At 55.4% G+C, this 23777-nt stretch overlaps 6 protein-coding genes across 6 annotated transcripts; 4 read left to right on the top strand and 2 right to left on the bottom strand.

Moving 5' to 3' along the window:
* Positions 1-1997: 1997 nt before the first annotated feature.
* Positions 1998-2768, top strand: N0V96_002058 (uncharacterized protein; the record flags this gene model as incomplete). The annotated part of the gene is made up of 1 exon (XM_065756421.1): positions 1998-2768. One exon carries the CDS (start codon positions 1998-2000, stop codon positions 2766-2768), a length of 771 nt encoding a protein of 256 aa, XP_065614790.1.
* A 2611-nt stretch (positions 2769-5379) lies between these two features.
* Positions 5380-7204, top strand: N0V96_002057 (uncharacterized protein; the record flags this gene model as incomplete). Its single annotated transcript, XM_065756420.1, has 2 exons — positions 5380-5440; positions 5667-7204. 2 exons carry the CDS (start codon positions 5380-5382, stop codon positions 7202-7204), a joined length of 1599 nt encoding a protein of 532 aa, XP_065614789.1.
* A 3706-nt stretch (positions 7205-10910) lies between these two features.
* Positions 10911-14230, top strand: MSU1 (3'-5' RNA exonuclease complex component; the record flags this gene model as incomplete). Its single annotated transcript, XM_053187909.2, has 2 exons — positions 10911-11051; positions 11129-14230. The coding sequence occupies 2 exons, from the start codon at positions 10911-10913 to the stop codon at positions 14228-14230; spliced, it is 3243 nt and encodes a 1080-aa protein (XP_053055413.2).
* Positions 14231-14693: 463 nt separating this feature from the next.
* On the bottom strand, positions 14694-16271 carry N0V96_002055 (uncharacterized protein; the record flags this gene model as incomplete). The annotated part of the gene is made up of 1 exon (XM_053187910.2): positions 14694-16271. The coding sequence occupies one exon, from the start codon at positions 16269-16271 to the stop codon at positions 14694-14696; it is 1578 nt and encodes a 525-aa protein (XP_053055414.1).
* A 1248-nt stretch (positions 16272-17519) lies between these two features.
* On the top strand, positions 17520-18299 carry N0V96_002054 (uncharacterized protein; the record flags this gene model as incomplete). The annotated part of the gene is made up of 1 exon (XM_053187911.2): positions 17520-18299. One exon carries the CDS (start codon positions 17520-17522, stop codon positions 18297-18299), a length of 780 nt encoding a protein of 259 aa, XP_053055415.2.
* Positions 18300-18936: 637 nt separating this feature from the next.
* On the bottom strand, positions 18937-20235 carry N0V96_002053 (uncharacterized protein; the record flags this gene model as incomplete). The annotated part of the gene is made up of 1 exon (XM_053187912.1): positions 18937-20235. The coding sequence occupies one exon, from the start codon at positions 20233-20235 to the stop codon at positions 18937-18939; it is 1299 nt and encodes a 432-aa protein (XP_053055416.1).
* Positions 20236-23777: the final 3542 nt, after the last annotated feature.

Genomic DNA, 23777 nt, shown 5'->3' with positions numbered 1-23777 from the left:
AAGTCTGCCGTGTTGCCAGGGATGCCATTCGCCCCCACCAAAGAAAGAAGGTTCCCAGGATGAATGCGAGAGAGAAACTCTCGTCTGGTCTTGAAGCCGCGGAAGAGGTACTTCGTAGAGTAAATATGAAAGGGTTGGCTGGACTCCGCGACACGGCATTGGGGCTGAAGTTTGAACATGGGACGATGTGATATTCGGGGGTGGATGATGATGTTCAGGCACACAAGCAGGGGGGCAGAGTGACGAGGTAGCACAGACTCACGAGATGGATGTGTGGTTTGATTTTGCTTCCGTTACTCGACAGAGACCGAGACTGGAGTGTGCTCCTGCAAGAGTGAGATGGAGGGCTGGCAATTTGCGGGCGCCGCATCCATGTGCAACCACACCAGTAGAAAGTCTTGGGGAAAGGAGATGAAGCCGTCACGCTGTCTATCACAGTACGATAGCATGATTGTGAAAGCTTGATGAACCGACGGTCTTGACTGCTTCGGGACACGGGACGGCGAGACATGCAGAGGAGCGGAAATGTTGTGCTACAACCCGAACGTATGACAAACCGACGCAGCCCTCCCTCTCGAGGCATTTTACTTTCTTGGACTGGCTGCCGTCTCGACAACCTGCAGAACCGCTGAAGATTTTCCGCTTGTTCCTAAAATTGCATTTGGTGTGCTTCGCGAAGCGCTTGTGAAATTCGCTACATGCAGCTCTTGTAAGCTCATTTGCTGTGCTGGCCTTGTTTCGTCAACCAAGAGATGGGCGTTCCGGGTCATCAGCAACCATTGGGATACGAGATATATGATGTAGGTCACACCTCGATTCTCTCTCACTCTGTCTGGCTGAAGGCTTCGATGTGTGTGTGTGTGTGGTGTTGGCATCTAAATACAGGATGAACCCTTCCCGGGCCCTACAAATTGGCAATGCTTCATGTTTCCTTTATTGCAGAGTCATGCCCGAATGTGTTGGTGATCAACATTATCAATACCATTCTCGAGAGTTTCACCCCGGTCTCTTAGAGCGACCCTCTTTTTGGACTCTTGAGCTCTCAGACTCTGGAGCCCTGCTGGTGGATTGAACCATACTTTTTTTCTACCTTACCTTTACGCTACCACTCTATTCGCCGTTCGGCTGCATGTTCCCCTGCTCCCTGGTCCCTCTTCACCCAGCGGATCCGGAACCAACAGGAAGAGGAAGACCCTCTTTTACGCATCCTAGGCACAGGCACCAGGCCCCCGTCTGCTGGCAGGGACTCCCGGACTTTGTGAGGTCAGCTCAATACCAGATCCGGCAGTATCTCGTTGGACCTTAGTGACTTGGTGCCTCACAGCGGAGCAAAAAGTGTAGCAACCATGACTGCGCTGCTGGGGACAAGCCAGCAGGATCCAAGGCGATTGGGGGAAAGTTTGTGGATGTCATCGACGACCTTCTCGTCCAGGTCCTGGGCAGAGCAAGAGGAGCGGGCAAGTGGACGAATGAAGGCCTTTGCTGGCATTGCTCTCGCTGCCCCGGCGCGCGTACCTGGCGTGATGGGCGCGCTGCCGTGGGACCCATCACGATTGTCACCATCGACTGGTAGGCTTGGACCGGGGGAGATGGAGGAGGACAAGTTATGCCAGCACCGCCTTCGTCCCTGGGCGGCGGCAATGATGGATAAGGATATGGGCAGCGTTGCCAGCGTGGACCAGCATGAGCTCATAAGTTTCCTTGACGACACGGATACGGACGCAGACGAGTTTATCCTTTGCTCGTCTAATAACTCGTCTCCTTCTTCTGTTCCCATTGCGCACTTTCTGATCGACGAGAACGAGATCGACAGAGATCTTTCATCAACAAGAACCGACAGCAGCACCAGCACCGACATTATTTTCAATAGTACCCGTAATAATACTTCGTTTTACTCTTCCGCACGCTCGAGCTTTTCGTCATCGACAACGACAACAACAACAAATTTGACTTTTACTACGACATCGGCAGCGACAGCCACCACGACAACGGCGACGATGGCGCCAACGACCATTACCAACAGCTTCCTCAGCATTGGGGGAGGTGACAACCACGCCGCTAGGAGCAATGGCAAGAAGACAGCAGTAGCAACAGCGGAGACGGCGGCCGGTGGACGGACCAGCGAGGATAGCGTGGACCGGTCTCACGGCCTCTGGAACTATTTGCATCACGGACTCGACGGGTACAGCTCGCCCGATCTGCGTTTGCTCCAGTACAACCAGCAGCAACAGCAACAGAACCCGCAACAGCATAAACAATCCCCTTCGTCATCGTCATATCATAACCTCTACTTGCGGCCCGACTCGTCGAGGAGCCACCAGCACTTTCATTTTCCCCGGACGAGCTCAGACTCGGGTTCCCGCTCTGGCACTGGCTCGACCGCGACCGCGACCGCCAACTCGACGACGTGGACACTGAGGAGCGGCAAGAGTCACGAGAAGAGCAATAGCAGCGGCAGTAAGAAGACGACGGCGACGACGGCGTCTGCCGCAAATTCGGCGACGATGGCTGTGAAGCCGACAAAGGTCAATACCACCGGATCAGCAACAATTGCTGTGCCGCCTCCGCCGGTATCGCCTTCATCGTCGGGGCCCTTTGGGGCGCAGATGACGAAGCAAGAATTCGAGGCGTTGCCGGAAGCCATTCAGCGAAAGGTGAGCAAAGACGTCTTATTTGTGTGGTTTTTCACCCCCTTCCCTTTCTTTGTGGACCTGATCTACCCCCAACCGAGACTTCGCTTTGTCTTCTCTGGTGCTCTCTATTTCTGATTGTTCTGTTCCTAATTATCCCCCTTTGCTCTTTTGTCTCTTTCTCTTCATGGCCCCTCACTCAGGCATTTTCTCGATCAACCCCGAAAATCTGCCATCTCCATATGCCGTCCCGATGGGCATTCCTTTATTTGCAAGTGCCGAGTCTCTCGTTGCTTTACTTAGCGCAGCCAGCAAGCCAGCGCCCCCCAACCGAGAGGAAGTTTGAGCCGAGAGACACGCCGTCTCTTCAAATTTGAGGACGGAACTGCGGCGCCCGTTTTTATTTTATTTCACTTCATTTTGTTTCTTTCCCGCCCTCGGCCCTGCTCTGCACGGGCTTATTTCCCTTGGCCATTTGGGCCAGCCCTGGGCAGAAAATAGAGGCACAGACAGTGGCAGGGAGAGTTGTCAAGGACACGGATGAAAGTGCGCTCGGCCGGCCATAAGGAGACGAGACGAGGGCGAGGCGAGTCGAGGCGCCTTCTCTCCGGGTTCCTGAGCGTTCGAGGGGAATGAGATGGGATGAGGATGAGAGATGGGAGTTTTATCTGCCCGTCCGACCTCACAATCATCACCGCTCGCCCTTCTGCTTCTGCTGGCTGGAAAGGTCCAGACCGACCCTGGACAGAGCTATCCGTTTCCTCCAATGAGTCTCCGACCCAAGTCCAGGGTACCTTCACCTCGCCAACCACAGCCGCCTGAGTTCCGCCGTATAGCTGCAGCGGGGACTCGCGGCTGGGGGGCCGCCATTCAGGTACCCATCGATGCAGGTTGGCTCGCCGAGTGGTTGCCCAACTGCAGCATCCGCGGCGCGGAGAGACACACTCACAGCGAGTGAGGGTGAGCGAGAGAGTGAGAGTGAGAGCCAAGTGTCCACTGAGACATGCACCCGAGAAAAGAACAGCCTGCTTTGGGCCCTCTCCCCCGGGAAGCAGCTCACAATCATCACCTCCTTTCCGTCCAACCAACACCCAGCACCTCTCATTCTTCAATCTCTCTCTGCCCCCAACTCGCATCTTCGCCCCCACACCCTCATGCACTCGGCTCCCAATATCACCTTCATTCGCTCTGGGGGGGCGGCCAGTCAGCATTGGCGTCAGGCACAAGGCACAGGCGCGGGCGGCACAAGGCACAGGCGCGGGCGGCACAAGGTCCCCTCTTCTGTCCATATCTGCGTTCATGCTCATGCATATGCATAGCTGCCAACCGCTGAAGAGAGCGTTTTCCCCTTCAGCACACAGCTGAAGATGAGGGGATTGGGGGGCGCAGGCTACGATGCAGACCGATGCAGAGTTCGTTCGTTCACGAACTCGCATATGACAAATCGCATCGTGTTATTGAGTGAGTATCGTCATCACAACATTAACAACACCATCACCAACAACAATACCAAGTCGTCCAATCTCATCATCTCACCACTACTTGCTCGTCATGTCTGGTCTTTGCATCGTCTGGTCTCATTCAGCTTGCCTTCCCCCCCATACACGCTGCACATTTCGATATTGCACTATCAGCACAACATGAGGCGTGTCTCTCTCTCATGTCTCTCTTACTCTCACACTCACTCTCGCCCTCTCACACAACGTACCCCGGCCCGCCAGTTTAGCCATGAACCGTTCCCGTGCCGTTGTGCAACCCACGACCGAACGACATGTCTCACTCGAGTGCAGAAATTGGGCCCAACCATCCGTCATGTCTCTCCCCAATCCCTCGCTCGTCCACTCAGTCCAAACAAACCCCCGATCCTCCTCGGACTCCCTCCTCACCCATCATTGCTCATATTGCAACGGCGGGCCTATCTTTATTGGTCGGCAGCACATCCCAATTCCCACATTCTATGGAACCCACCCGGGCCACCAAGTGGTGCCGCTGGCTGAACGGACAAGCGAGCTAAGCCGCAAGTGCTCTTGGTGAACTTGGTGCGGCGTGGACTCTAGAGCTATTCCCGCATGGCGTGTGCCGTCCGTGTCTGCGTCGTCTTGTCTGTCGTCTCTCCTTGAGAAAAGTCACTATGCACGCACGGCACATGCATCCGCACTGACGCTGAGCATGGTGCTGATGCACTGACCTGACTTGACATGCATCACGGACTCTCTCACGCTCTCTCTCCCTCACTTTCCCTCACTCTCACTCTCCCACGCAAGTCAAGGAACTACCGCCATAGCTCCCTCCTCCTCCAACCTGTCTTTGCCTTCCGGCTTTCTCCCCCCCTGGCACCCAGCCGCCCCTCCTGTCTCAATTGACGGTTTGGAGCTTTGCGTCCAAAGTCATGGGTTGGCTCCCGGGCTATTCCTAGATTGCCTGTAGAAGCAATCCCAATCCCAGAACCCCGAGCTTGTCCCTTGAGGGCCGGGGGGCTGAATTGAGTTCGAGCGTCGCTGATCTCGATGTATTGGGTTGGCGTTCAAGTTGATTCGAGCAAGTGCTCCTCTCTCTCTCTCTCAAAGTATCTCTGCCTATGGATACTGCAGCTTGATGACTGCGGTATCGCACCCGCTCCAGGCCAGCCAATGTCCATTGCAAGATAATTCCTTCCCGTGTCTGCGTGTCTCTGTACCCTCGTACATCCTGTCCTCAGTACGGCACCGTACGGTAGCTGCTCCATCCGTCATGCACCTCAGCAGATGCAATGCAGGTCCCGCTCACAAGCACCACCGCAACACGACGCAACACGACACAGGTGCGGTGCGGTACGGACGAGCACAGTCTCTGGCTCCAGTCCCATACCTTTCTCCATACTCTACTTTTAGTAGTGCAAGTGGAGGGAACACGACGTCTCCCTCCCTCTGCTCGTTATTGCATTAAGACACTACATGCCCTCCTTGTTTCTTACTTCCATTCTTGCCCCCATTTACATTCCCGTCTACGCCTTTGTATCTTTTTTTCTTCCTCATCTCACTCACAACTCTTACTAAGTCCTTCCTCAGTACTTTAGCTCCCTCGAACGTCTTCACTTTGCCAGTCTTGCTCCGGCTCCTACTCCGCCATCCACACATATCGACATCTACTTTGATCGTCCAGACACCGCACCCACACCAAAGACATTAAAGCAGCGCCGCAAAGAACGTCAAGCTAGACTTGCATCCGATCAAGTTTCCGACCGTGTCAAGAGACGGCCTTCCCGCCGTGCCAATTTCCGCGCTTCGACGAGCTCCTCCGTCTACGTACGGCTGCCCGATAAGATTCGGAAGAGGCACTTGACTACCGAAGAGCAAATTGTTGCTTCCCGGAACCGGAGACACGACATCATCCTTGACCCGGCTGATGAGGCCATTTACAAAGTTCGAAGACGAGCCTCTAGCCTGATTGTCCAAGACGAGCTGTGGAGTCCGACTCTATCGGTGAGACCTTCGACGATGGAGTCTCGGCGGCCGAGCCAAGATACGAGGAAACAAATGCCCAAGTCGGAAGAGAAGAAGTCCCCTGAAGTTCAGAAGAAGCGGGACTCCTTCTACGATAGCTTTCGTTGGTTGGAGGAGGATGACGACCTAGACCTGCGTTTACATCTCGATGATTACCACGCCAATTTGCGAGAGGATTTACCGGCCAACTCGAAACAGCGCAGGCCGTCGTTTCGCAGGCACCTTTCCATATCAAAGATACCTTTCGGCCGCAACTCGCTCTCCACCAACCGCCCCGGTACGACACCCGCCGGGGCAAGCCACCCCACGACTCCGCTGTTTTCGAGTTCTCCGATCAGCCCTCAGACAAGCTCTCCGGGACACGGCCGGCGAAGATCGCGGGCGCTGTCTCTGATTTCACCAAAGCATAGTCCCCAGGACACCGTCGCTGCCTTTGATCCCGAGGCTGCACACTACCAAGATCCCGAGGCCCGGTTGAAGCTGCGAGTCTATCTGGCCTCCCCTCAAAAGTTTGACGAAGCCATCGAGTTCGGGTTTCCTTCAAAAGAAGCCATGGTCACCACCAAGCCTGGCAAGGACGTCAAGCAACTGAAACATCGACAATCCAAGGCAGCGTTGGTGGACGAGTCAGAAAACCTCCGCACCTTTCTCGCCGACGATCGGTCGTCGATCTTCAGCGATGATGGATCCCTTGATTCGGATTCTCCCAAGACACCCCATACAGTGGAGATGACAGCGCTTCGGCCGCCGCCCATCAAGAGTGATCAGCTTCATTCACCCAAGCCATCAACGGAATATGCACGGATGCCGGCAGAGGCGAGAGAAATGACACTGCGCATGACCCTTACCCGACCCGACCTCCGAGCCCACGAAGATCAAATGTATGGCTGGCAACAAAAGCCGTTACCGCCTAGGAAATCCCAATCCAACGGCTTACGAGACGAATTTCCGACGTCGACGTACGTCCGAGATGCATCGTCAAAGGAGAGCATAGAACGTCAATTCGCGGCCATGGACCAGGAAAACGCTCAGGCCAACGACCGAGGGGTCATGAAGCGTTTTTGGAATAAGGTCCGGCGAGGACCGGCATAGCGCTCGCCATTCCTCTATACCATGCTCGGACCCGATGCTCTCGAATCGCAAATCTTACCAAACGCCCGTTAGACACAGGCAGCAAGATTGCAAACAACAACAACACCTGCATAATGAACCTTTACAGCACTGTTTCTTATACCCCCCCATTCAATCTGTATACTGTCGAAATTCCATAGTGTCTATTATTTCCTATCTCAACAAAATTCTTCCAAAGCGACCTTTTCTGGGGTAATTGTATTGAAGCTGGGAGTCACTGTCAGAAGAAGCATCTCGGGGATCGGGGGAGGGCGGAAATGTGGTAGTTTGAGAGGAATCAGGGCCTTTAGCCGCCCTTTCCACCTGTCACATTTGACTCAGTATTGCGGATACGTTGGAGAAGAGGAATGGTCTAGAGAGATGGCAGATCTTTTACCTAAAAAGGGGTGGGAAAGCAAGGAGTTGCATAGGGTAGCATCGTCAACTGGGAGAAGGGAGGCGCTCGCGCGCAAAGCGTTAACCAACTAGGCCAAACCAAGTAAATAAAAAAATGGAATCATAAAGAATCAAAGTCCAGTCAAGCTCTTCAGTAATTCCCTCCCTATGTGGTGGGTGCATGGCCACGAGGGAGTGATGGGCTGCATTGGTGACATGCACCTTGTGTCACAGGAAGGGAGGGGGATGCAGTGTTACCTACCGTGAGCACGGCACGCAACGAAGGGGGGGCTAGGTGCCAAGTGTCAGTCACTCTGACGGGCATGATAAGCGCTCAACCGGCACAGTGGATGGGTCTCGAATCGCAGAAGGATGGATAGAATTAACGTCTAGATCATGGTTGCGGAGTGAAGGTTGGTACAGAGCAGAGCAGGAAACGTAGTACCTAGGTGATACGGGATTATGTGAACAGCCAACGTGGCTCTGAGCCTCTGGCAAGAGTCTGACTTGAACCCAGGAACCTGGTTGATAGCTAAGTAGCTTTTAAGCCTACTAACGGTCGGACCTCCCCTCCCTTCCCTTCCCTCCTCCTCCGCTTGCTTCGTCGGAGGTTCCGAGGTTTGGTTTACAGTAATAGAGAGGACGTTATAGGGCTACTTGAAACGAAAAAGGCAGGGAAGATTGGTGATGTGGATTGCATGTTTTGGTTCACAGTTTTGGGGTCTGGGGTTTCCTTGATAACCACTTGGAGGTCGTCAAGACGCATAAGTCGAGGGGCCCCTCTTTTTTGAGAGAGAGATTAGAATACGGTCTTCAAGCAACCCATCTTCATCAGGAACATTTCTTCCAGAACTTTGAAGGGCCCCGGAGACTTGGGAACGGGATCGAACTTTGACGCAAGAGTTTGGACGTTTTGGCACTTTGAAGTTATCAGTGTGGTTGAGTTGTGATGGGATGAACCCTGGGGTCACTTTGTTGTCATGGCGAGCCGCTCGGATCCTTTTCCCTCTTGTCCTTTCCTGGTTCTTCCTCTCTAGTCTGGTCCCCTGCTTCAATCATTGCTGGAAACATTGGATTCTGCGCGTTGGAAACCGTTCACGGGAGAGAGGGGGCGGGGGCGATTTTTTTTTATTTACACTACGTTAGTGCCGTCCATGATGTTAGATACCATGGTACGGATAGATGGATGATGTGCGTGATTGGGGTTTGTGCTTTTGTACCGCGTGTATGGAAAGGCTGGTTGAAGAGGGAGGGAGGGAGGGGAGGGGGGAGTCGGAAGCGGCAGGCAGTGAGGGACTGTGCGCAAAGGGGATGGTATGGTTATGGTGGTGTCGTTTGGTCTCTAGCACGCGCGGGATGGCATGATGTCAAAGTCTTCCCTACTCTCTGGAAATAAACCATGGCGCGTTTGCGTTTCCAAGGAAGGGGAAAGGGTGGTGGCTTCGGGAAGGTTGTGTTCCGTTGAGACCTCTTCACCCCTTCCCGCCTTGATTGAAATTTCCCGCGGGGACCATTTCGGTGATCAGCCACTGAGCCACAGAGTCGGCCACTCCCCCGGTTCTTGTAAGTTGGGATTGACGCGGGAGATGGGGAGAAGGAGGCTTGAAACCCGTTCGTGGTGGTGCGTTTGTGTTAGCTCCCCCTGCTATGTTTTTTTCTTGTCTCGGCACTTTTCTTCAACTCGTAGGCTCTTCTTCCTTATTTGGGAAGGTAGCGGGAAGGAGGAGATTAGGTGAGCACTGAGCTCAAGAAACCGAGCTAGAAAAACCGTTCGAGAAACTCATAATCTTGTTAAAGAAGTTGATTGGCACCAGAAGTCGTTTTAGAAGGGGTGAGTAGATGTTCATGATGGTATGGTTAGGAAGGTGCAGCCGCAGGGGAAAAAAAGCCGTTACGTGCAAACTATGTGCGAGCACGTCAAATGGAATGGTTCAGACGAAGAAGAAAGCAAGGAAGAAACTTAGGGCTCTGCTGTTGTACGAAGTACGTGCCTGGTGCTTGGAGACTGGGTAAGAATAACCTTGCTTTTTGCTGCAGTTTTTGAGACGAGAGCTCGGGCCGAGGATTGGGGAGAAAGAAGTCATAGCGTAATCTAGGTATGTGGGGGATGGATTTTGGACGAAATTCGGATATCCAGCTGATGCCCAGCTTAGACGCACCATCGAGACACATGCTTATTGTGCAGCCACGTGTGATTGTTGTCGCTTCTCCGGTTTTTGTTTCTTGCTGGCTTTTCGTTTGTTTCGGGGTTCGCGGGTGGGGGAAGTTGAGATTGGAGAATTGAAACATGTGAGGATTTGAGTGGTGTGGAGTTTTGCGGGTTGAAACATTGTTCGATGAAAGGGACTTTTGGACGATGATCTCACTATTCCATAAAAGTTTCCGGGATGTACGGAGTATATCTACCCTGCGTGTAGGCGAGACGGATGGAAATGGATGGCGAGAAGGAAATGGTGAGCTGCATGTAGGGCCCCGTTTCTAAGCTTTTGTGTCGCGCCCTGGAGCAATGTTGATCTTGCGGGTGGACGGCCATCGCTGGATTTTTCAATGAGTTGGAAAGACGAAGACTGAATTGTGGAAATTCACGGTCGCTGCATTGATTCGGCGTTGTTCTGTAGAGGCAATTGGGTAAAGATGGCAAGGTCGCATAACTATACCGCCTCGCTCCGGATGAAGTGACCGGATGAGAAAGTGCCGATGTGGGGCACCCCGGCACCGGCGCCGGAGGACAGCCGTCGGCGGGTTCCACTGCCCATTTAGGCATCAGGGACCTACTGTGTACGAATGAAGGGATTCTCTGGCCATGTCGTATGACCCCCGTCTAAGGCTCCCAAATAACGCCACCAGTGCCGACGAAGGGCACAAATTCGCTATCCCTTGCATGACGGTATTCTTGTCGGCCTGTGACCGCGAGACGGTGCGTTGTGACATAGTAAATATCCAGCGCTTTCCTTCGATGAGGTTGTTCCTATCTGTCCAAGTTGAATCTCCAGATTCTCTATGATCGAGCGTATATTTTCATGTGTTGGCAATACTAATGAGTCGTTCACATGTTAATTACTCTACTTTACTCATGAACGCTGAACGCTGAATGAAGATTAAGTTGAAGGTACGGATACCTGATTCTCATTGCTATGGGAAATAGGTCACGTGATAGCGCGAAAGTGGACCAAAAAGTGGACACCGTGTGGCGCGGACCAGAAATTTTGGGTGAGCCACTGAGACAGAACGTCGTGGCGAGGGACGTCGCTCAACACTACGCCCTCACAGCATTGCCATACCATTGCCCGCAATGTTACGAAACTCGGGCAAGCCATATGTGTGCTGGAGATGTCTTTCATCTAGAACGTCATCATCACCATTCGCCAGCGGCTTGACCTCCACCTTAACACTCCAGCAGCTGGGGACAGGCTCATCCACAGAGTCTAGAAGGGTACGTCTTGCTTTTGATTAAGGCTTCCTCATGAAATATTTCTCAACATCTTTCAATCTCACTAAAACCATCTCCAGTCATATGCGGGTGGAAGGTCGTACTACAGTGGCAATCAAGGCAGTAATCATCACGGGAACTATGGCCACCAAGGCGGAAACGCTCGTGGTGGAAACTTTGGTAATGGCAGAGGAGGACATCGCAAGCCCACGACCATAGCCACGAAAGAAGAACTGAAATACATCCGCCAAAAGTCGGATATTAGGATGCGGCTCCGGGAATGGGAGAGCGCAAATTACTCACCCTCAAAGCGTCTGCTTCAAGACCTACCCGCGCAGGACACGCCGCTCTTGAACTACCTCACCAGACCGGACCTGCTCCCTGGCGCTTTGGGACTCATGAACGGTAGAGAAGGCGAGCTGTACGAGAAAACAAAGACGAACCGCGACTTGTCCAAGGGCGATGAACTCCAGGACCTGCGAGGATCTACGTTCGCTCTCAAACCGGGTGACCTGGTCGAGACAAGATACAACAGCGGCCGCTTGCCCATCCTGGCAGTCTGTATTGGCCGTCACAACAATTCACAGTACTTTTACATGAGCACCGGTGAACTCGTCCCAGAGCGCAATATTGTCACCCTCTTCATCCTCAAAAACTTTGTCGACCCGTACAGACTCAAGCCCCTTGCCGATATCTTGCCCGCGGAACCCGAGACGGAGGAGCGGCGCAACGCGCTGTTCCACAACCACACGCCGGCCGCTCTCAAGACCGCCGCCGATTTGCAGAGAGACTTGATCAAATTCTACCAGGACTCTGTCTCGTTCTACCAGTCCCAGCTCACCCTGGACCTCGCGAGCAAACACTTGGCCACGGACGAGCGGCAGTACCTCAGCCTCGAGGAGATCGCGGATAAGCTTCTGCCTCAGCACGTAAAAGCGGGCGACATGTTCCTCCCTCATCAGCTGTATGCCGTGCATACCGCCCTGAACCGCGATGGATGGGGGTTCCGCCCGCTCAACATGAAGTGGCATAGGCGCAACTACATCTATGAGGTCAGGTCCATATCCGACCTCAAACTCCTGAACAAGGTTGAGAACCAGGTCCGCGAACTGGTAGAGGGCGCCGCGCTGCGCGAAAATCCGGCGCAATCCCTCTCCCTCCTCCGCCAGAACAGCCTTGGTTCCTTTATCCTCAAGGCTCGCGGGGTCATCCAGGCGAGCCGGCTGAGGCGAGAGTGGACGCCCCATGGCATGATCGGACCCAGCAACGACAAAGTGGAAAACCTCGCCACATGGAGTAAGCAGGATCTCGAATACATCCGCTTCATGGAGCTATGGGCATGCCATCGCATTGTGCCGAAGCCATCTCAGCTCGAGAGTCTGGGCTCCACCATTCTCAAGCTGACGGACTGCTACAAGGATTCTGAATGGGTGGCGCACTGGACGGCCTTCACTTTCCTCCAGGAGATTGGCTGGATTCCACCCTGGGATATTCCAGCTCGCTACGAGTACAAGCTCGCGGGCACCACGGTCCAGCGAGGCGCCACCATGGAGACGCCCCTCGTGGACGTCAATGAATCACTCCGACCTGATATCGCTGAAGGCCACAGGCGTGACTGGGGCAAGACGACAATCTTCTGTGTGGACTCTGAGCAGACGGCCGACGTGGACGATGGCTTCTCTGTCGAGGCGACCGAGAAGCCGGGGGAATATTGGATTCACATCCACATTGCCGACCCTGCCTCCCGTATCGACCCAAAGTCCGCGCTCGCTCGTCAACTCGAGAAGGCACCATCAAGTCTGTACATGCCTGGGTACAACCAAAAGATGCTGCCGCGGGATCTCGAGCAGGAGTTTTCGCTGAACCCCGGCCGACCGTCCCTGACGTTCAGCGCCAAGGTCAACGAAATAGGAGGCATCCTAGACTACAAGGTCGAACCGGGCACCGTGCAGAATATCTTGCACATCCCCAAGCATGAGGTCACTGGCATCCTGCCCGGCCTTGAAACACAGACCGTTAGCAAGACCTTCGTCGTGGGCAAGCCGCCTCCGCCGCCCAAGCCTGTGAAGCGTATCACTACCGCCGCGGATTTGTCCCCGGAGGATAGGGATGACCTTCTCCTCATCAATCGCCTTTGCAAAGCCCTTAAGCACCGCCGCGTGGAAAAGGGACAACTGCCCCCTTTCGAGACCAGATTCGACTCCCCCAAGGTATCTCTCGACCATATCGTCGTCAAAGGCGACGCCGATGACTTGTCCAGGTCGATGGCGTGGCAGGGTGATCCGTTTATTGAATTCAACACGTCCACGTACAGCAAGGCCGACCGCCTCGTCGAGACGCTCATGCACACGGCTGGCGAGGTCGCTGCAAAGTGGTGCCAGACCCGCGCCATCCCCGTTCCCTACAGCACCCAACCGGATGCCGTCACAAACGCAAAGGGTCTCGCCGCCTACCGCCGCGAGCACATCGACCCTTTAGCGGCGGAAGGCAAACCCATCCCCGCGGAGCACATCCACCGGCTCCTCGTCTACGTTGGCAACTCGGAGCTCTCGGCCAGCCCCGCCCCCTTTTACGCCGTAGGCGTCGACGCCTACGCAAAGTCCACCAGTCCCATCCGCCGCTTCAACGACCTCGTTGTTCACTGGCAAATCCACGCCGCCCTCGCCCACGAGCGCGAGACGGGCCGCTCCCTCGTCGGTGAGGACCTCTTGTCCGACGACAATGCCGTCGCCATCCTTCCCTGGACGCACCGCTCCCTCTCCGAAGCGCTGCCGATGCTCCACGCCCTCCAGCGCCAGATCAAGCAGGTCGACAACAAAAACGCCCCGACGCACTGGGTCGCGCAGGCACTGCTGCGCGCGTGGCGCTTCGGCGAGGCGCCGCTGCCAAAGACGTTCAAGTTCGTCGTCGATGCCGTCTACGCGTTTGGACTGAGAGGCCGGCTGAGCACCTTTTACAACCTGGGTGCCTCTGTGGACTTGCTGAGGCTGGAGGGCTATAGTAGGCTCGCGGACGTGCAGGCTGATGATGTGATTGATGTTGAGATTGCCGACATCAATGTCGTGACGATGCAGGTTTGGTGTCAACCCGTGGGACGACGACGGGTCGACAAGAAGAAGACGGTCAAGAAGGATGCTACGCCTGCTGGAGGTGCGGTAGCGGCTACTCCTATGCCTGCTTGATTGTTTCGGGGGCAGCTGCTCAGCCTCGCAATATCTGTAATACTACTAAAAGAGGATTCTCCTCGTGTAAGAAGAAGGGCAAAAAGAAATGTACAACATGGCGTGGACTTGATTTGATTTTGTAGGATACTAGGAAACGCTGGGTATCATCAACACACTGGACCGACATAGGGAGTCGGGAAATAGGCCATCGAAAATAGAGATGGGTTGGCTACCTGTATAACTTTGTCATGATCTCAACACAAAAGTCTCGTCTCATTCCAGATCCCGAGATGGACGTTCTCCTCCATTCTTCTGCGAGCGAGATGCAAATTTACAAAATTCTATTTTCCCAACCAAGGGGGTGATGATTGGGGGAAACCATCTGATATCCCGGGAGTTCTACAAAGTACTATAACTATACACAATTCACCCTCCCGCTGCTTCTCCGAGAGCGAAACATCTAGACATATCTCCTGACTCTCTAAGCCTTGACATCATTCCCACCATCGCCCTGCCCGTCACGAGGTGGCGCATCAGCAACAAGATCACCCCTCGTCTTCTTCTTCTTCTCCAAACCATCCACCCGCGCCCCTTCCACCTTGCGTCCCGTCACGAACTCGATCCCGACCAACCCGGCCAGCATACCAAACAGATGCGACGTCAAATCAATCGTCTGCTTGCCCCGCCTGAAAAAGGCATAAATATGGAACCCCAGAATCAGCGCAATAAATCCCAAGCCCTGGGGCCCGTTCATCGGATCCGGAGGGAACCCAAGCACCTTGAACGAATCGAACCGATGCATCCAAAAGTACGCCGTCGCGACGCCAAACACGGCGCCCGATGCACCCACTGTCGAGACGGTCAAAAGCCCGCGGAGCGTAAACGCCGTCAAGCTGCCCAGGAACCCGACGGCGCCCGAGGCGAGGTAAATCGCCAGGAAATTCGCCCGCCCGACCTCGTCGTGCAGCGCGGTGCCCATGAACCACAGCCCCACCATGTTGGTCGCCAAATGACCCAGAGAACTGTGCGAGAAATTGGCCGTAATCATCGTCACGGCCCGCGGCATGCCGTGCACGAGCACAAAGTACCGGTTCAGGAACCGCCACAGCGGCGGCACGCGCCACGCGACCGAGACGAGGACGTTGAGCGCGATGAGCGCGCCCACCGTCGCCGTCGAGGCGCTCACCTCGGGGAATAGGCGGTCGGCGTCGCGGGGCGGGGTGTACACCGCCGCGAACGCCGCCAGCGAGGCCACGAGCAACAGGACGACGGCCGCGGAGGGGAGGATGCGCTCGGCGAGTGTGAGAGGGGGTGGGGCGGCGAGGTCCGAGGCGGCGCCTTGTTCCGTCCATTTCGCCATGCGCGGCGTCATGGGCGGGCGCTTGATGGGGATGGAGAGCGTGCCCGGGTTGTACTCGATGCCCTTTGCCTCGGCCTCGGCGATGAGCCGGGCCTCTTCCTCGGCGGCTTTGGCTTGGTTCTTGGCGCGGATGGCGTCGAAGGCACTGTAGCCGTAGACGGGGTCTGGTTTGACGACGGGGGAAGATTCTTTTCGGAGGGACGGTGTTTTGGAGCCAGCGTCTGCGGTTGACGAGGCATCTTCCCCGTCAGCGCTGCTCTCCTCTGCGAGGTCCTTCTCAAGCGCGGCAAGCTCGTCCTCGGCCCGGAGTCCCGCGTTGAGGACCTCGTCGACGGGCGTCTTCTCGCGGAGGTACGCCAGCGCGGCGTCGCGCTGCTGCGCGGTGAAGGCGGCGGTGTTGATGGCGAAGGCGGGGTCCTCGAGGGTGCCGGCGACGCGGCGGCCGTGCATGATGCGCAGCAGCCGGTTCGCGGCGGCGGGCTTGAGCGAGGGCCCGAAGACGGCTCGGACTTCTGCCGCGGTGAGGTCCTTGTTCTCTTCTGTGAACCGCAGGCCTAGCTTGTCCTTGTAGTCGAGCGGGAGGTCTACGTACTCGCGGAGCAGAGGTTCGTTCTTGTAGTCGGTTTTGGGGGGTGGTGATGATGCGGAGGAGGAGGAGGAGGAGGAAGCCCATCTTTGTATCGATCTACCGGCCGTCATGGCGGCGAGGCTGGGCGACGGCCATTGGGTTCGGCGGTGGGTTGAGGGACACGGTACGTACGGCCGGGTAGCGGCGGGCGTCCGCCGGGAGGCGATGATGGTGCATGTCGAAAGAAGTCGTGACGCGGACGAACAGCTCGTCGTATTCGGCGCAGAACGGCACGCGGCGCGCAGGCCGAGGTGGAGGAACGACCTCGAAGGGACGAGACCGAGTGAGGCGTTCATGGCTTCTTAGAGCCGCCCTGGGTGGGCGAACAACCGTCTCTTTTTGCTCGTTTCGCGGGAGCGCACTGAAAAGCTAGAGACTCATCAATGCGCAGGCGACTTGTCGACGGAGAGGTTTCTTTTTTGGAAAATATCGGAGGCGTCTGCCACCTCTCGTATTGTAGGTGCTATCGTCGCACTTTAGTCGCCGGTTCGTAGAGGTAGTGATGGTGGTTGCTCGTCGTCGTCGTCGTCGTCGTCGCGCGCGGGCGGCGTTGTCGCGATGGTTCGATCTCAAAGACGCAATCGAAGCCCGTAAATTCTTTGGTATTCCGACCACGGGGATCGGGACCGCGGCAGCCGGCGAAGGGCAGCTTCCGGCCCACCCCCGGTGTACCTGCCTAAGAAGCCTACCTTACTGGGCCTGAAGACTGGCTTTGGTAAGCACGCAGGAACTAAGGCACGTAATCGATAACGACGTGGAGCGGATAACGCCGTCGGCGGTAAGACCCCATGAAAGGTAAGGTACCTGGCACTTCGTCATTTTCCATCAAGGTATCCGTACCTGACCGCCCCCTGCCCATTCCCCACCGCCGGAACCTTCTACTGCACCTTCTACCACCTTCCCACCCCGCGCTCAGCTTTGGAGGGAAGCTACCGCTACCTCACCTCCTCCAGCTGGCAGAAAACCTGCGGTGACGTTGCACGGCATCTACCTGGAAGAACGTCCCTTTTTTCTACAAACACCAAGCCCGCACATCGTCATCGTCCCCCCCCTCCGTCCATCCTTTCGGTCAACCATCACTCGTGAACAGGGTCATTTCTCACTCGCTTTTTACTTTCTTCCCCTCTCTCTCTCTCTCTCTCTCTCACTCTCAAAAACCCAGTCACATTTCTTGTCCACACACCAATAACCTCCAGTCTCTTTCTCAACAAGACTCCAAGTCGCAAAGAACCAAAGACTAAAGACAACCCAAACCAACACCGCAAACACCAAAACCTAGAGACAAAACCAACACACACACACACACACGCACCCCAAAAATGTCAGCAGACACCCGCCCAATATCCCCCAACCCACTTCGCCTCCGCCCTCCGCGACCTCTCCTCCCAACCCTCCACCTCAAAGCCCTCGAGATCCGCAACTCCATCCTCCACCTCGAATACTCAAACGCCCAGCTCGCCCCCTACGCAGCAGGCGACGCCACCACTCTCGACTCCGCCACCGACGCCTCGGCAGGCCACGGCCCGGACCCGACCTGCGTCGAAGCCATTCGCGAAAACGACGTCGTCATCGCTCGCATGCGCGAGCGTGTCCAGATCATCCGCGACGAGGTCGAGGGCAGAGGACACTCGTGGAACGAGTTCAAGAGTAAAGAAGAGGTTGAAGAGGAGGAGGCAGAGGCACGAGAAGGAGCGGTGGCAGCGGTGAATCGGCGGGGTATCACGAGCGAGTCGGTGGCCGGTGCGAACGGCGTCAACGGGAACGGGACTCCCGCGACCAACGGGCTTGGCGCCGCGGCCGCTGAGGAAAATAGGATTGCCACTGGACGTCAGGGCGTACTGGCGGCGACCAACGGTGGTGGCTCGTCGACTACTGCCGCGAGCTCGTCACACCCTGCTTGGATGGACGGTACATTCCAGATGGGCACGATACGCAACGGTGTGATCACGATGGATGGTCCCCCGGCGCAATCCACCCAATCTACTCAGCAAGCAAACGGCACGGGTGGTCGCCTGACGGACGAAGAACTGCGGCGGGCCATGGAGGAGCGGATGAGAGGTCTCGGCGATGACGACGAGGATGGCGGAATGCATTTGTAAGAGTACGGGAGAAGAAAGACTACGGCAGAAGAAGCTGGATGACACACGCGGTTCGCATTTATGAGGCGTTGGTTCCGGTCGATGAAGATGGACCAAGCAAAAACGGAAAATGGATCGTTCGACGTTGGGACACCAGAATTTGGACAGAGCAATAATACCCTTCATGTTCCTAGTGCTACTTGCTAGTAATGCCATGACAAAGGGAAAATTGGAAAGGAAAAAAGGGACATGAAAAGAAAGAAGTAAAGGCTTCATCGCATCTTTGTGTGCGGCCAAATGTGTAAAATGTAGAAACGAAGAGATGAAATAAAGAAATATCAAACAAGCCATGGATCTCGTCCTCTTTTGAACAAACCCAACCCAAAGACCAGAGACCTTACTTTTTGAAACACCCAATTGCCCACCGTATGCTTGCTATCTTGCTTTTTTTGGCAACACACCCCTAAACGCCTCGATGCCGAATCCTATTTCCGAAAAATGCAAATGCTCCTTCCCATGAACGCTATGCCCCTCTCTGGGTGTAGATAATGCAGTAGATGACCCTCGTCAGATGATAATGGTGAGAGTCAGAGACAACTAGAGAAAGTATGTTCTGGCCGGCTGTCTGTTCGGCCTAGTTCGTGGAAGACGTCCAACATCATGATACTGTTGTGGTAGTGGTGACAGTGGTAGGTGTGTTTTCATCCGCAGTGCGGTTGATGATAGGGTTGGCAGACGCTTTGGGCGTGACGTCAGAGTTGTCCTTGGGTGCAACATCTGGCTTCGTGCCGTTGGGACGTGCCTTTAATGCCTGTCTGGAGTTGGAGCGGGAGCTCTTGATGGTCTCCAGCTTGGGCCGTCGGGGAGGACTCGATTTCCCCAACGAATCCCACGTGCGGTGCTGGACAAAGTCGTCCTCATCTGAAGAGGTCTCCTCGGGCGTCATGGGAACACGTCGAGCACGGGCGATGCGCCGACGTTCCACCAGCTCGCCGTCTGAAGATACTTCGGAATCTAGCGAGAGGCTGCGGCTACGGTTGGACATGCCCCTGCTCGATACCGTTGTCCGCCGTGACCGCCTGCCGATGAGCGAGTCGATCAACTCCGATTCCGACGGTGTCTCCTCCAAGGGCAGCTTCTCTCCCTGTTGCCGTAACTTCTTCTTCAACGCCTTTTCACGGACCAATCTGTCCAAGGGGGTGTCCTCAGACGCCATTGTTCTCCTGCTTCCAACTGTGCTGGTGCTCTGGGTTCTGGCGACAGGAATGCGGCCTTCCATGAGCTTGGCAGGGGGCGGCGGCTGTAACATCCACTTGAGAGCGTCCGGACGGGAGGGCTTGCTTCCTACTATCGGCGGATGGTACTCGTTGACGGGCGGGTTTCTCGGTGTACGGTAAAAGTTCTCGCGGTCCTCATCTGTGATGGGCTTCTCGAGTCCCAACTTCTCCTCCATGTAGCGCCCGGCAGTGTTTCCAGCCTTTGCGATGTTGTCCATCAGCTTGTGACCCATGCCGGTGAAGTTGTGGCCCCAGAGCTCTTCATCCTCTCGTTGGTACAGCTCTCTATTCCAACCCTCGCCGGATAGCTTTCGACCAGCTGTTGAGGCACTTATTGTCGGGGTCGCAGGGCTAGTACTCTCGGCAACGGTGCTTGCTCCGCCAAAACTCGCGGCTGTGCTTGTCCGACCTGCACTCGCCAGACCTCTCTGGCTCGAATTCTTGTTGGTTGACTTTTTGGGTAGGTGTGGTCCTGCTGCCATCTCCTCGGCCCAAAATGGGTTTGTGTGAAAGGGGTCCGGATGACGATACAGTCCTGGTTGCTCCATCTCTATTTTTCTCTTCACCTCCCTATCCTCCTTGGCCTTCTTCTTGGCCTTTCGGAAAGCCTTCATTTCGTTACATGGTGTACATGCGAGGTAGTAGAAGATCGCTGACTGGATAGCGACTGGTAATGACATGTTTGCGGTATGGCCGTAACCCCGGCGTGGGGAGATGGTCTGGAGTGTATTCGGTGCCCGGTATTTCTAGTACACATGGAAGGCAAAGGATATATTCGGGGAGCGTTCGAAGAGGTAGGTGGTGTGGGTGTGGGTGTGTGTGTGTGTGTTGGGTGTGGGTGTCGAGGGGGGTGATATAGACGGGGTGCCGACTTGTTTGATCGAGTGGTTCGCGGGGAGGAAATAAGTGTCCAAGTGGGAGAAAAGTGACAGGAACCACGAGGAGGAAAGGTAGTCCAAACAGGCAAAGCGGATGTTCAAGGTAGCCAGGATAAGGTGAGGTACGGGAACGGGACGGTAAGGTAGGATACGGCGCCTTCGAACCTAAGATGAGTTGCTTAGGGAAGGGAAAGGACCGCGTGCCAGCACCAGAGGGAACCTGGGAAGTCTATAGCGCCATTGAAGTGAATCACCGGCGCAGAGCCCAAGACACAGTTTCGGTACGGGGGCGCGAAATGCTTTAAAAGTGGCTCGGCCTGTGCGGCCCCTCCAGGTACTGGGTGTATCGAGGTTTGGTGTTGGGAGGAGGGAGGACAGAGTGAGGTTTCAAGGTTGAGTGATGTCCTGGACGGGTGCTATTCTCGAAGGGGGTGCGTGTAAGAGGAAGAAGCACAGGCGCAGGCGCAGGCGTGACAGCAACCGGTGCAGTCTGCAGTCCAATCCAGTTGGCAGGAACTAAAAAAGAAACTTGCAATGCACCTCAATAGGCGAGCAAAGGCAGAGGTCGTAGAGTACCTTGGTGCTTTGGGTGAGATAATAGGACCGTAGCGCAAGACGGCGGTCGGAGCGGCGGATGGAGATGGATGGATGGACGGGCGGGCTCGGACGGAACGGTTTAGAAAGTAGGGAGGACCAGATGATTGTGGTCGAAGATGAGGGTGCCTCGGAGGCTTGCGTCGCGTGAGCGAATAGACGTTGGTCTATGGCGGTATGTTACTCTCGAGTGTGTATAGGGAGGGTGCTGCTTGTTTCTTTCTCTCTCTCTCTCTTGCTATTGCGCTACCACATGGAAGGATGACGATGGATTCGATTGGCGGTATCGGGCGGGTTTGGGATGAGGAATTGAGACACAGACGCTCTGGACATGCAAGAGGGAGCAGAGGGGGAGGGGAAAAGACAGGAAAGGGAGCGGAACGAAGTGAGGGAAAAAAAGACGGGTGAATAGAAGGCGAAATAGAATTGAAGTGAGGTGCTTAGAGACGACGTTTCGAAAAAGGGAGGCGCAAGGTAAGTACAGTAAGTAGCGCCTACCTTCACACTCGCCCAGTTCTCCTCTCTACAGGTGGGCAGGTCCCTCCTCCTCGGCCTCCCTCTCCCTCCTTCTTTCCCATCGGGCAATCAATGAAGGGGGGAGTGGGTGGAGGTACCAGTCGCATGGAGACCGAGAACTCAAGGTACAGTGTACTAGTTTAGAGGCGTGGACTGGGGGGAATTGTGGGTTTCTCGACGGCAACCGAGGGAAGCGATTTGAGAGAGGGACACGGGGGGCATGGGGGCCTGGCACGCCTGGGAAAGAAGGGTAAGGGGAGAGAGGAAGAGGAAGCCACGAAGCAAAGACAAGTACTCTGTACTCTGTACCCGGTACATGTACCTCTACCTTACCTCATACACGCCCGCTGTCTGTGTCCCTCTGTCCTTAGGTTCTCTTCCCTATTCTTCTTCGTCTTCTCCTCCTCTTCCTCTTTTGAGTCCACCTCCGATATCCAAATTGATCGGGTCCAACAGTTCGGATCCCTTAAACTCTACCGTCCTATCTGCTACCCTTCTCCCTGCTATCTGGGACATTGTAAATGCAATGGAAAATGTATCAACCATTCCATTACAACGCCTGAGTCGTTGGCTTGATTGCAGAGCGCATCTTCATCAGACACTTTACGAACGTCCACTTTACGCCAGATGATCGCGAGAGATTGCGCTCCCCTCCACGGCTTAAGCGGACGGGTCCTGGACACCGTGACACCCCCGACTATGGATCGAGCACGCACGCAGCCCAGCCTACCAGATATGGCACAATCTGAGTTGGGCATGCCAATCATTGCAATCAATGGTGCGAAGTTGGTCCTGTCTGGGGCGCCTGGGCGGACCCGTCGTCGTCCTCGTCCTCGTCTCCATGCATCTAAATGCGCCTCCATTCCACAACACTCACAACACTGCGAACCGTCGACTGCTGTACACGTACACACTACAGTTACACAGTCCTTAGCTGCCTCTCGTCCTGCAAAGGCTGCAACTGAACAGACCAGAACGAGAACAAGGTGCTACACCTTCCCCCTCCGGAAACGCCAAGTACCCAGGAAACGCCAATCCGGGGCAGCTCTGTGCCTCGTGCCTGCGTCTGGCTGCTGTGCGCTGTTTGGTTCATCCGTCGCCCGCTGTCCCACACGATGCAAGTCGAATCAGAATGCGAATCGAGTGTGCCTGTTTGCTGCGCATGGTTACCCGACCTCGCGTCACTGGAGTCTTGGAGGACAGGCCAAGTCAAAGGTCAAGACGGACAACCTTGGAAGTCGGACAGACAAAGGTGCCGCTGCCCCACGGAGCGCATTGCATCGCACCGCAACGATTCCTCGTCCAACGCGCTCTGTTTCCCACCGCCTCTCGTCCGAATCCTCGAATCCTGAGTCTGTCTGTCTGTCAGACTGTGTCTCTGTCCAAGACGCGGACCGAGGTAGACTTGCCAACGCAACGCACCACCACAAGCCTGCCAATCCCGTCTTGGCCGATAATCCGTCTTGTCGCGCGCCTTCAATGTCTGCAACTGGCTCGTTCGTCATTCCTCTTGATGAATCGTCCTCTACGAATACTGCAAACAACCAGGAGAGGTCCGTTCATATCGGGGCGGCGCAGAGAAATAGCGGAAGATCTCAATCGGCCAAGACTTTCACTTGTTTTACGCATTACGCTACTTGAAGTGGGAGAGCCGATGTACCCGGTACCTAGGTCGGATCTCTTGCTTCCTCTATGCCACTATCATCTATGGACCCTGTCAACCTCCCCTCCCTCTCCACGACAACCCGACCCCTCAAGGAATGGGAGTGCTAGGCTCGGGGGGACCAGATTGACCAGTGTTCGAACTTGAATACCATGCACCTGCACATGCACCACACACCACCACGACTATGGACCGATTTACCGCAACCCTCCTCCAACAACCCAATTGCCCAATGCCGCTCGAGTCTTGCCAGCCCGACCCTACGCCGTACTATCACGGCCTACTGGCGACGGGGGCCCGGAAGCGGGACGGAGCTCCATGAATCTGCAACTCGGCCAATCTGCGCCGCGTCGCGCCTTTGGTCATAATGGATTGGTTCCTAGAGAGGGATTTCTTCTCCATGGCGCCCATCGCGCGAACAATCAGTTCATGATCCATATGTCATCATCTACCACCGACTTCAACTTAGTCATGGACAATTGACCCGGAAGCGTCGAAGTGTCCGGCCTTAATTTCACTTTTCTGCTCAGCTCAGCAACCCGGATCCCGAACCACCAACCGGACTGCCACA

This window comes from Colletotrichum fioriniae (genome assembly GCF_027942845.1).
Source record: "Colletotrichum fioriniae strain IMI 355084 chromosome Unknown scaffold_2, whole genome shotgun sequence".
Taxonomy (NCBI): Eukaryota; Fungi; Ascomycota; class Sordariomycetes; order Glomerellales; family Glomerellaceae; genus Colletotrichum; species Colletotrichum fioriniae.
This window is presented reverse-complemented; position numbering and strand designations above follow the sequence as displayed.